The 12,864-nt window shown below is 51.0% G+C and overlaps 1 protein-coding gene across 1 annotated transcript in view; it reads left to right on the top strand.

The window, feature by feature from the left end:
* Window positions 1-1,825: 1,825 nt before the first annotated feature.
* The window catches only part of LOC146594155 (vitamin D3 hydroxylase-associated protein-like), a 12,019-nt gene continuing 980 nt past the window's right edge, over window positions 1,826-12,864 (top strand). The window contains exons 1-14 of the mRNA XM_085308195.1: window positions 1,826-2,032; window positions 2,747-2,860; window positions 3,540-3,680; window positions 4,576-4,709; window positions 5,399-5,605; window positions 6,179-6,219; window positions 7,123-7,247; window positions 7,520-7,645; window positions 7,970-8,067; window positions 8,592-8,691; window positions 10,356-10,373; window positions 10,801-10,909; window positions 11,404-11,549; window positions 12,149-12,721. Coding sequence (XP_085164321.1) covers window positions 1,826-2,032; window positions 2,747-2,860; window positions 3,540-3,680; window positions 4,576-4,709; window positions 5,399-5,605; window positions 6,179-6,219; window positions 7,123-7,247; window positions 7,520-7,645; window positions 7,970-8,067; window positions 8,592-8,691; window positions 10,356-10,373; window positions 10,801-10,909; window positions 11,404-11,549; window positions 12,149-12,721 — 2,139 coding nt within the window. The remainder of the gene's footprint in view (window positions 2,033-2,746; window positions 2,861-3,539; window positions 3,681-4,575; window positions 4,710-5,398; window positions 5,606-6,178; window positions 6,220-7,122; window positions 7,248-7,519; window positions 7,646-7,969; window positions 8,068-8,591; window positions 8,692-10,355; window positions 10,374-10,800; window positions 10,910-11,403; window positions 11,550-12,148; window positions 12,722-12,864) is intronic.

Below are 12,864 nucleotides of genomic sequence, written 5' to 3'. Positions count from 1 at the left end.
AAAGGGCTGGACTTGCTGCGAAGCGGGTTAGTTGGTYTGCAGCTTTGCAGGCGCAGCCATCGCTAGCACATGCAGAGCGGAGATGGCTTTGGAGCAGGAAGGTTCCTGTATAAAAACCCGCCCCTCCTTCCACACCACGGAGTGGTCCTGTTCGGATAAGGTTCATATTGCAGTTCCCCAAACGAGGCTTTGATCCCGGGGCTGTATGTGCTTTTCTCTGCGCTCCTCCCCGCAGTTTTGCAGCCAGTGCTCTCTGGGGGTGGCCTTGGCCATATTGGAAGAGCAGTGTATTTCCGGAACCCAGGCAGCTGTGGGGGGGAGAAAAAAACAACTAATGCCCTTGGCCTGTGCCCTGCAGAGTCCATGTTGTTACACGCAAGTGGTTGAGTGCCTGCACTTTGCTAAAACCCTCAGCATCCAGCCCAGAAGGCTGCATCCCTGCTCCCCCAGGGAAGTGCTTGCCTGGACTTGCGGTTTGGAGAGAAACACCAAAATGATTTCTCTCTCCACAAGCCTGTCCTTAAAAAATACCCTCATTGCCTGTAAAAGCTCATGCCTGAATATTTCAAGCTGTCCTGTTTAGATGTCCTCTATAGGGTCATGGAAAACCTGGTGGGAAAGATTTGGGATGTTTTCTCTGTCCTCCTGTCTCCTGGCAGGATCGGCAGTGCCTAAGCCATCCCTGGCAGATGTGGTGCTGAGCTAGAAAACGTCATGGAGAATGACATACCCCCAGACCTGATTTTTTTGGTGTTACTGTCAGGTCACTGGCTGCTACAGCCGTCAGGACATCAGGGCTCCCCTGGCAGCACCCCGGTGGCTGGTGAGAGATGCTGGCTGGGGGGGGGAGAGAGGGGGGAAACGCCGCATTGCACGTTCACAGTGTCCTGGGACTCTTTGTGCCAGAGGGTACTGAAGCCGGGTGAATATCTGACGTGGAAAGGCTGAAGCCTGTGGTGTGAGAGGCCTTCTTCAGCCAGGTGCGGGTCTTCGGGYGAGGAGCCCTCTCTGTGCCCACGGCTCGCAGCTTCTTGCTCTGTATTTGAGGAYAAGCATCTCCCTGTTATCTGGAGTCAAGAGGCAACGTGCAGTAACAGCTTTTATTTCCCAGCCACTGTTTTGCTTTCTTTTTTCCTTTTTCTCCCCACTCTTCTTGGCTGTGGGGTTTGGAGGCTCAGTCAGCAGCATGAGCATCCACGGGCACTGCAGTCCCATGAAAATTACTCCTGTACCCTCTCCCTACTATTAGTCCAGCTTAAAACCTCTCACACAGGAAAGATATCTGTCTTTTCAGCTTGCAGGAAGGAAGAAAACAACATAGCAGCTTCGAGCCTGGTGCGCGGGTCCCCCCAGGCACCTTCTCCCCTCTCCCGGGCAAGCGAATTGGGGGGGATAAATGCGGCGGGGGGCGATGTGCCGTGCAGGATGGTGGCAAGCCCCGGACCTTTGCGGGAGCGTGGGGAGCCCCGAGCGCCGTGGAGCTCCGGTCCGGTGGGTTCCAGGCGGCAGTTGGAAGCGGGCAGTTGGGCACCGCCGGCCCGTGGCCCCGTGGCACCGTGCTCCGGTGGGGGGGACACCGCGCTGGCCGGCACGACGCCTGGAGGCACTGATGTGCCACGGAGTGGAGCCCCACGGCCCAGCTAGGAGAAAGCACCCGGGCCCCAGTTTGCGGAGGTGAAGTGGGTCCAACCTCACTCCCCACGGGTTGTCCAGCCTGTTGTTACTGAGAGGCAGGTCYAAGCTTCACTGACGGCAGCTAGTGGCCTCTTTCCCTCCCTCTGTCCTCTCCCTGTAGGTTGCTGACTCCTGAGAGGGCTTTGCCGCCATGATCTGTGAGAAGGTGAAGCAGCTCATCTCCGGGTTTAGGGATAACCCCTGCGCCATCCCCGTCCTGGTGTGCAGCTCCACCGCAGCCCTCATGGCTCTCACCTGGGCCGTGAGAAAGCTGAAGAAGAGGAAGTTTGTCCGAGCTAAGGACCATGCAGAGGCCCTGGAGCAGATGGAGAAAGCTGTCCAGCAGTTCAAGAAAGAGGTAATGTCACATCTGATTCTTTTTGCCTCTGCAAGAAAATGGCGTGATTCAAACAAGGCTGTGGACGTGTGTTTGCTTTGTAGTCACCCTTGACTGAAAAAGATGCTAGTCTTCCTCACTGTGCCTCCAGAGCTTGGCTAGAGGTATGGCTGATTGCTCCCTAATCTGCGTCAAGCTGAAGTAGCTGAGTTACCATAGCAGCTTGAACAGGTAGTTTTTGCCAGCTTGGTGGACTCTGCTCTGAAGCGGTTTAGGGAGCACTCGTGTGTACTCTCCACCAGGAGAGCTGAGGGGAACTGATTGGGAAGAGGATCTAGGTTTGCACAAGCTCCTTTACTCAACCTGCATCTCATGTTCCTCATCAGGACCCTTGCTTCCTACACACCAGGGAGYGCAAGGGGGTCCGGAGCTCACTAGCTCCATGCATGCTGGAGGAAAGGACCTAATACTGGCTGAATCAGGTCCTAAATTAGTTGCAAATCATTCCTGCTTCCACGCAGCCTCTTCCCCTTCACTTGCAGCTCAATCTTCAATCAGTATGATTTTCCAAACACTGCTGGCATTGCCTCAGGCTGGCAATGCCTAGCACAGCTGGTTTAGCAGCAGTGTAGCCTTTATAGGGCTGACTCTCAATGTGAACCTGTTTTTCTGTTCGGATTGTTATAAACAGGAGTTCATTTGGGTGAAGTTAAATTGTTCCTGACACCTTTGCAGAACCCGGACATCCAGACTAGCCATATCCTGTCGCTGCCATTGGCGGAGTTGGTGGAGAAACTGAAGGAAGGTTCCCTGTCTCCGGAGAGTGTCCTCTACTCCTACATAGAGAAGGTGAGGGACCAGCCCTGCTATGCAGGACAGGCAGCAGATAAATCCCCAGTCTACAGAGGCTCATTTTCTGACTGTAGAACAATGAAGTCCATCTCCCTGAGTTTTTCTTTGTCACCTGTCCAGTAGAAATGGCCCTGGTTCCCTTGTTCTGCCTGTGCAGAGGACTGGTACTCTGATACAGGGACAGATTTTGCTTTACTGTGTACCTGCAGGGCACCTTGCATGCCTTCCACTGCAGCAGGAGCACCAGACTGGAAAGGGTCAAGAACATCCAGTCCAGGTCCCCACAGGGGCATTAACCATCACAAGTGCCAAGCTCAAGATAGAYAGTGATGTGTTTAAAATTTCTTTTGTGAGCAAAAACTTGCTTTCTTCCAAGGCTGAATGAAYCTCAGGTATCAGTTAGGAAGATTGTCAGCTGAGGGCTTATGGCCCAGATACAATCCATCAGATGAAGTGTTCAACTTCTGAAGATCCTTCAAAGGGACCTTCAAAGGGAAACCCTGTGATGGAGCACTTTTTAGGTCAAAGAGGAGACAGCAGAGAATCTCCCAGAAGATAGTTGTGGGTTTTCTCTTTTTGCTCACACATAACCTTAAAGAATAAGCTCAGGACAGTGAGCTGCATGGACCAAAGAGGTGACTGGCCTTTCTCTTCTGTTTTATGCTTCCATGCTAAGGCCTTAGAAGTCAACCAGGAGGTGAACTGCGTGACAGCGTTTATTCCTAGCTGCCTGCATCGCATCCAGGAAATGAGAAACCAGAAGAAAGGATTACTCTATGGTGTTCCCATCAGCATTAAGGATTATGTGGCTTGCAAGGTGTTTCCCCTTGTCCCCTTATTTGGGAACCTCAGTGTGTGGAGCTAAGAGACAGTGAGCCATCAGGGCTGGGCAGAAGTGCACATGCTGCGTCATGAAGAAGACTGATTTATGATGGGGTTTTCCTGTGTCTGCTCACCACAGCATCCTACTGGTTAGATGCTATAAACCCTAAACTGCTACCTCCCCAAGACARTTCCCTCCTGTTCCGGCTGTAGGCAAGGCACTGAACTACAGCATGGATCCCTTAGCTCCCAACCCTGGTTACCTCTTCAAGAGGCAAATTTTGCTCCCTGGATTGATGGAATTTGCACTGATTTCCGTGGCTACCTCACCATGGTGCCTATCTCCAGTAATTGTGTCTTTTGTGGGACTCCACAGCAACTGCCTTTCAAACCTTCTTCCTCCAAATGGTCCCACTCCAAAGCCTGGTGTATCAGTGTCTTCCAGTGGGACTAGGTAGGAGCAGAAAGGTGAAGGGTTCAGAGTCATGACTTTACAGCAAGAGGATAGTTGGAAGTGTGAGGAGTRAGCAAAGCCTACTGTGGGTGAGGGGAAAAAGAGGTGAAGTTAGACCTCCAGAAGGGGAAATGCCCAGTGGGGAAAGGAGAGGAGTGACATGCAGAAGTCTGAGATGGGGAGAGTGTCATAGTGTTTAGAGTCACTTGAACCTGGGACTGGGAGTAAGGGAAAAAAGGCCCATTTGATCTGACTGCAGTTACATGCTGGTGCTAAAACTCTGGAGTGTCAAGCTCTTTTTGAGGAAGAGCCTTGGGCTGGTGACATGGTTTCTTTTTTTCCACTCAAGTAGGGCCTGCAAGMTTGCTCATTAGCAGCAATGCTGTATCCCCACTTTGTATCTCTAACGAGTTCTGTGTTTGCCCTCTGGTTCAAGGGCTATGGCTGCATCTGTGGTTCAGGACAGAAGTCCAGCCTCCTAGAGCAAGAGCAGAGCGTGCTGGTGAGAGTGCTGAGGAGCCAAGGAGCCATCCCCTTCGTGAAAACCAACACAGCACAATGCATGATCAAGTAATTGGCGGGACCTCCTCCCCTAAYGGTGGCCATGTCTTGTCCCTGGCTTAGCCCTGTGGAGCTTGTCCTGGGACATGGTCTTGAAGAYTGGTAGAAAAATGCCTCAATTCTCTGAGGCACTGCTGAGACCTTTGCTTCAGGAAGCAGGAGAAGGGCAACAGGGAAGAGTGTAATTCAGTAGCTGCTCTGCAATACACCAGGCATTGATTTCTCTGTGGGGTTTCACAGACCAGGCAGCTTAGACTCTGTCCCCCTTCCTTGAATTTGAAGCCACCTCAGGGCCTTCCTATTGGCATAACCATAGTTCAAGGTGCACCCATTTCTGCCCCCTACACTTCTCTATTTGGCCACCCTGCAGCCACTGATGCTCCGTCATGTGAATGYAACCGAACTGAGGATGGTAGCAAAGGCCCAGCCTCCTCTCTCCCTCTGTTCTCCACTCATGAGCTCGTGATCCCGTGTGGRCTTTGTTTTCCCCTATGCTTGCACTGCTGCTGGAAGAGGGGCCAAGATTTGTCAGCAGCAAGCTTGTATTGGCCAGCTTGTCCATGTTTCCACTTCTCAGTTACTCAGGTTGTTCTCAAACAGTTGAACTTACCCACTGACTGAGTGCTCCCCCTATCCTCCACAGCGGGGACGATGAGCAGGTTCCCAGTGACTAACTTGTCCCTTTTGAACTCTCCCAGCTACGACTGCAGCAATGCCATCTATGGCCAGACGCTGAACCCTCTCAATCACAAGAAGAGCCCTGGAGGCTGCTCTGGAGGGGAAGGAGCTCTGATTGCAGGGGGAGGCTCCATCCTGGGCTTTGGGTTGGACATTGGTGGCAGCATCCGCCTGCTGTCCAGCTTCTGTGGGCTGTGCGGGCTCAAACCCACAAGCGACAGGCTCAGGTAGGTTCTGGGGTCTGCCCTGCTGGTCCTGCTGGAAGTCTGTGTTTCCTAATTGGCGTCTGGCCAGCCCCTTGGAGAGTGAGGATGATGTGCTCAGCATGCTCTTCACCCTTCGAGAAGAGATGTCCTGGAGGAGGTTGGTCTCAAGGGGTGCAGATGGGATGGATGCTGTCTAGCCTTGCCCTCCAAAGCCAGGCAAAGGGCCAGGAGAAATCACTGGGCTCAGCGAACCCAGAAAAGCTGACATTTAGTCTGGAAGGGACCACCAAATGTCCAAGCCGTATATCTTATCATCCACAGAGAAACTTCACAGCCTTCAGGAGGCAAGCCAAAAAGCAACCCAGTGGCCAGAGATCGGAGAACAGGAACAACTATGGGTTTTGTCAGTGTCTTAGAGACCACCAGCAGCTAGGGCTCCTAGTGGCAGCCCTGCCCACAAGACTTTCTTCCTGATCACAAACCTTAGACATTTTCCCCAGGGGCAGGTTTTTAATCTCTGTCTCAGCCTCTGTCCATAAGTCGGTGATATTGCTGTTGTTTGTATTTAAAAATGTGTTTCTTTCTCTTCCATAGTTACTGGGGAGTTAGTGGTCCATTACATCATGTCCAAACAGGTRAGTCAGATTCAGAGTATGGAGACCTCAAAATCAAGGAAGACACTTGTTATTGGTGCTGATAAGAACTCCTCAGAGAACAAGGGTGGCCTGATGGCTTCACAGCTCATCTTTKTCAAAGGAAATTGCCACCTGGAGCAACCAAGCTCTTTGCCTGCCTGCTCTTCATTTCAGTCAGTAGGAGTCTGATCCTTGTGGGTGTTTAAGGGTTAACAATTAAGGTCTTAGGGTCAGGAATTAGCATTTATGGCACTGAGAATAACACCTTTGTAGCACCCTTTTTATGCTTCTCCCTAGCCTCGATCACCTTTGGGATACTCTCTGCAAGATATCTTTTCCTGCCTTCCCATTTATTTTTACAATCTCCATTTAATCAATGACAAGCAGTGTTTTGGCTGTTATGGGCCAGCTCTTCCCACTAGCATTGCCTCTGTTCTCTATTCATGTCTGGGGCAAGGGAGAAGGAAGCACCTTTCCCTCCCTGCTCATTGCAGAAGAGATAATGGAGTTCTGAACTGCCAAGGGCACAGAGCGTATCGGTCCATAGGCAATGTTGGTTTTGTTGCAGTGGGAGTGGAAAACCCTTCTCAGCCCTAGCAAAAAAAAATGCCTGTCAGCTCAATCGGCAATATATGGACACACATATGCAAAAGATGATATTTCCAGAGGCCATGTAAAGTGAACCTGGGGGCTAGATCTCATGGACCTCCTATCTCTGTTTGGTAGCTGCATAATAAAAAATCTTCTTTGATGGTTGTGGGAGGTGGGAAGGAGAGAAGGGAAAAAGGACAGTTTTGTGTGGTTAGTAGCAGATCCACCCTGGACAYGTCTTATGACCTTTACCAGCTTAGCTGAGGAACAGGTATTTGGCCTAGAAGCTGTGTATATTTTTCTCTGTGGCAGCTACAGGTGTGGTGGGGCCAATAGCAAGAGACGTGGACAGTCTGGCCTTGTGCATGAGAGCACTTTTGTGTGAAGATATGTTCCGCTTGGACCCTACCGTGCCGCCTATCCCCTTCAACATGGAGGTAGTTCATTAAAAAGTGGTGGGTCAACACATGGAAGTAATGCTTGTTAGATTCCCACCTAAGCCAAAATCCTTGGCACCATGGGCTGAGATCCCCACAGCTATCCTAGGACTGAACTCCTCAAAGACTGAGACAAACCACAACTGTTGAGGGCGGAAGATAGTAGGAAGGATGGAAGAGAAGATAATGTAGAGGAAATTAGGCTCTGGGTAGGGCTTTCACCTTGGGCTTCTCCCTAGCCAGTGTACAGCTCCTTGTCCTTGTACTCACAGGTGTTTAGCAGCCATGCTCCTCTTCGAATTGGCTTCTATTCCCTGGATGGCTACTTCTTTCTCCCACCCTGCATGACTCGGGCTGTCCACGAGACCCGGCTGCTGCTGGAGGAGGCTGGACACACGGTAGGTTAGCTAGGTGGGCCCTTTGGGTGTGGGTGAATGTGTATGTGCATTTCTGTCTACCCTTTCCTTCTCTTACTGGACTCCTCAGCCARTTTTACTCCACTTTGATAGAGATGCTGAAGCCTCCAAGGTAAGAAGGTCTTAAAGGTTTTGGGGATATAGACTAAGAAGGGGAGAAGGGAGAAGATTTCATAATGATTCCCAAAGAGAGAAGGGTGATGGGTATACTCAACTGTTTATTAGACATCAGGAAACCCACCTCCTAGATACAGGAAATCAACTCTGAGCTCTGCTTACTGACTTTCTGTCCTCTTCCTCTCCCAGATGATCCCCTTTGTCCCTCCCAGTGTTGACTATGCAATGAACAGCCTGTTTGTGAAGGGGCTCTTTGCTGACAGTGGCTCTGCTTCTGCAAACATGTGGTATGGCTGACACATCCCATTCCTACCTCTTTACCTGGAACAAGTAGGGAAAGGGTGCTAGGTGCCTGTGGGGAGATGGGATGGCTCCCTGCATTGCAGGCCGCGACACATCTGATGCACTAAAAGATCAACAGCGACAACATCTTGTCGGCTCCTTGTTGGCTCCTGTGGGCCTTTACCTAGATGAAACGTCCCACTCCCTYGCTCGGTGTAGACAAATAGGATGACTAGACTGTTACTGCAGCCTGAGTGGGGATGGACAATTAGTTCCTTCCCTGTTTAACTGGCTCCTCTGCTTAACTATGAGCTGTTTGGTGGGACTGAAGTCCCAGAGCATGGCGTCACAGAGGGATTTTCAACACTCAGGGTGGCCAGTAGGTAGTGGGACTCACTCAGGTGGAGGCTTTTCTTGGTCACAGGATTTCTGCTCATGCATTAGTGTCAATAAATCAGAGATTGAGACTTGATTCACAGGCAGCGATGGGACTGACTCCTGCCCACCTCCTCTTGTCTTTTCCTCTAAGCAAACTGGACTCTCTGGAGCCAGGCTGCAGCCACTCCATCCGCTGTGATGGACTCCCAGCTGTGCTAAGAAAGATCCTGGCTTGTCTCACAAAGCCCCTGGTGAGTGGCCTGTTGTTTACCACATTCCAGCTGGGTGCAGAAGGGCTGCTCAGGTGCTGCATGTCTCTCAAAAGGAAGAGATGGTGCTGGGTCCATTCCAGGGTTCCTGAGTTACTCCAAGGAGCACAACAACATCAACCAAAGGAGAATCTGAATGCTGGAGCTGCCTGGCTTGACCCACCTGTGTCAGCACTGCAAGGATGCAGGGGTGGTGGTGGTGGGCTTGAACCAGGGTGGCCCCATACTCCAGTGAAAGGTTGGCCCAAAGTGAAGCAGTAACCAAGGTGAAAGCAGCATGGACCTAAGGCAAGCTCCAATAACCTGACAGTGTGGACTCTGCTTTGTAGAGAGTTGCCCAGGGTCAGACAGGAACTGTGCAGCACAGCCTGGGCCCTCTGAAAGCCTACTGATTCCCGGGTTATGGGATTGTGCCTCTTATCTCCCTCCTCATTTCCAAAAATTGATGCTCTTCTGATGACTCAGAATCATCAGCTTTGAAAAAGGAGCTGGGATTAAGCTAATCTGGGAGTACTAGGAGCCTGGGGTAGGAGCTGAATGGTCAACGTGGACCTCTAATTTATCTGAAAAGCCAAAGCAAATGTCTTTCTGGTTATTGCTAGCAGTAGCCTTCAAAATAAGACAGGAATTTTACCTAGTAGTTAAAGCTGCTGCATGTGAACTGGGGTTACTGCATCCTCAGCTCTGCCACTGGCTTCACTATAGCCTTTCATCAAGGCAGACCATACTCTGTGCCTCAGCTCCCCAGCTGCAAAACGCAACCCATTGCAAGGTCCCGGCTGTGATGTGCAGAACAGTAGCAAAGGCAGTGGGGGAGGGCAGCAGGCAAAGGAGCCAGGGAGGCGGCAGAATGGTGCAGGGGTCTGGCATTGGCATGCGGGTGGCTGCAACTGGAGAAAGTGCGTAGGAGCTGAGGACACCAGGAGAAGGGCTTGGCATGTGATGTGGAAGGGGAGCTTGGAGATCAAGCCCACTTATTCCAGGAGTAAATCACAGCCCTGTTGCAGCCACRGACATCCTCATCTTGTCCTGACAGCTGCTGTTCATTCCTTTGCAGTCACCGTGTTTCGCAAGCTATTTGGACATGCCATGTGGAGTGCGGTAAGAGCCTTTTTTGGGATCAGACCCCAGGGTGGGTGCAGGTTGCTGCAGAAGGGGGTTTTGCAGCATACTGTGGAGCAGAACAGCTGAGGATGAGTCCTGGTCAGTCCCTCTGCTTGGGAACGACTGTTCCCATGGGTGGATTAGCCAGATGGCAACTGCACAAGTAGCAGACATAAGAGCAATCGTAGGATTRGGATTTYCTTTCCCTGCTAGTAGGAAACACAGCTCCAGAAATTGTTCTTGTAATCACTATGTGGCTACAGAGCCACARTAAATGTGGAGCAATGAGTTTTCASCTGGGCCCGTTCTGCAGTGTGAGGATCAGGTTAAGGAGGGCTTTGCTGCAGCACAGGGTAYCTGCTTGTATGTGGAGCTAGTGGTTTTATTGCATTGCCCACACTCTCCSTCCTTCCCCAGGAAGGCATGGTGCGGACTGGCCTCTGCCCAGCCGCATACCCACTCAGTGACCAACACAGTTTTGCATTTGGCTCATTGCAGRTCATCGAAAGAACTCGCGGACCTTCATGCTGCCATGATGGTAAYGGGACTCCTTGAATGTGGTGAATATCACCCCTGCTCCTCTCGCCACTGGTGTGGTGGCTGTTTCACATAGGTCCTCAGGCTGCTGTGTGACATCCACAGATAAAATCCTGGTCCCTGATTTCTGTAAGGTCTCCATCTATGCAGGAAACAGTGTGCTCTGAATCGCAGGTGGCTTCATATTTCTTGCAAAAAATGCAAAATCGATTTTTGCTGCTTCTTAGGGGACAATTTTGCTGTTACAGCTATGGGAAGGAAAAGATTTCCCAGAAGCCATCTTTGCAATGTAGTGTGTGTCTTTGTCAGCAGCCCCCAGTGGGGCTGGTCTGCACTTCTCTGTACCCCTCTCATCACCTGTGGAGCTTGCAAAGCACCACAAGCTCTTGAGAGAGGAGGAGGTTGGTGCATCCAGGAATCCATAACAACCTCTTGACTCTCTCTGGCCAGRTTTATCGCTGGGAATTCATCACCCGATGGAAGAACCTTGACCTGGACGTTATACTGTGCCCTGTGCTGGGACCGGCCTTCACGTTGGGCTACATGGAGACAAACCTTGGTAAGCCTCAGAGAGCAGCTGATGTATGGACAGGGTCAACTGGAAATTCACCAAACCCTTTTGAAGGTAGAGAAATCCAAGAAAATCCTTGTAGRAATCATAGCTTTGTTTCCATGTAACTCAAGCCCTCCCCTCTCATCCTGTCTGTAGGGTTAGAGGACRTCTCAAAAGGTGACATTAAGGCAARGTGAAAGCTTRGATGGGCACAGCCTAAAGATCTTGAACAACAAAAATATATCAGCTACTGGGAAGGTTTCAAGCAGGGGGACTGAAGAGATAAATTAGCTGGTTTAGGTGCCCTCTCCTGCCTACCATTAATACCAGCCAGTATAAGGAACTGCTTCTGGCTCTAGGATGTTCTACTTTTGCGTGCGTGGTTTGGCCACTTGTGTTTGAAGCAGCAYGATGTGAGTCCATCTCAGAGTGTTTTTGGCACATCACAGGCCTTACATGTGCCCCCTGGATCTCCCACTCCTTCCCCCCATCTTGCCTAGATGCTCTGTCCTCCACCATGTTGTACAACATCCTCAACTTCCCTGCGGGAGTTGTGCCCGTCACCACAGTCACAGAGGCAGATGAAGAACAGCTGCATCTTTACAGCGGGTACCTGGATGAGCCCTGGCACAAGAAGCTGAGGAAGGTAAGAAAAATGGGTCCTTTTCAGGGCTTAGGTAGCCCAGTGCTCATTGTGCCAGAGCTCTCTTCATCAGATCRTGGTAATCCCACACTGGACTATGGGGTCATGCAGGCTTTGTGACAACCTCAGATACTTCCAGGTGCCAAACCTGGCGCTATTTAAGGATATGGAGTCTACTTGGCTTCCTTTACTGAGGTGTTAGTGTTAAAGGCTTGGCTAATCCAACAAGTTRTAGTGTCACCAACAGCAAACAGTTGCCAGGAGATACTAGACAAGACTCTGTCTGAAAGTGTTTGGACTATGCCACCAAACCAGCTCAATGTGATCAGGCTATAACATGCCAAAGACTTGCTGGCTATGGGACTACTTGGGGTCTGGTCTGGCTGCCAGACAAGAAGCCACTTCTGCCCTCTTCTAAAAGAGGTGGCCCTGACTTTCCCTGGGGACTCTGGGTCAGGATAGAGCTCCTGTGTGTAGCTCCTGCTCTGTGGTATACTTGTTAATATCCTGGAGACCTTCTTTCCACCAAAGCTTGGAGCTGTACTTGATTTTCAGCCTTTGAGTATCTCCTGTCATGCTTCTCTGCTATCTATCTGTTTTAGACTGTGGAAGGAGCTGTGGGGCTCCCTGTGGCTGTCCAGTGTGTGGCTTTGCCATGGCAAGAAGAGCTGTGCCTTCGGTTCATGAAAGARGTTGAAAGATTGACCTGTGAGAAGAAACAGAGAACTGATGCATCCGGGGCTAACAAASCCCAGAGACATGGACTAAGTCAGGCCCCACTGGGAGCAGCCTCTGTGGCTCAGCAATCCGAAAAGTCAAGTAGCACATTTCCAGATGTGTCCAGCACGGTCAGCAAGACAGAAGAGTGCCCAACATTACAAAGAACAGCCTTGCAAATCACCCTCGCAGAGGACCTGTGGGATGACATGCAAACAGCTGCTCTCCAGCCAGAGGTGCAGAGTGAGGTGCAAGTGTTGTCATCCAAGCCTGATGCGGCATCACTGGTGTCCTGGTCAGACAAGGAGAGTGAAGGATCAGTCCTGATTCACCCCCCTGACATGCAAAAGGATTTACAGCCTCGTGAGCCTGAGCCTGATGTGCAAACACAGGTACCCCAGAGGGATGAAGAGAGGGACCCACAGCGTGGTGAGCCAGAACATGATGTGCAAATGCAGGTACCCCAGAGGGATGAAGAGAGGGACACACAGTCTGGTGAGCTAGAGCTTGATGTACAAACACAGGTGCCCGAGAGGGATGAAGAGAGGGACCCACAGCCCAGTGCACCAGAGCTTGATTTGCAGACACAAGTGCCCCAGAG

Source organism: Rhea americana, unplaced genomic scaffold (genome assembly GCF_003343005.1).
Source record: "Rhea americana isolate MKP2758 unplaced genomic scaffold, rheAme1 scaffold_27, whole genome shotgun sequence".
Taxonomy (NCBI): Eukaryota; Metazoa; Chordata; class Aves; order Rheiformes; family Rheidae; genus Rhea; species Rhea americana.
This window is presented reverse-complemented; position numbering and strand designations above follow the sequence as displayed.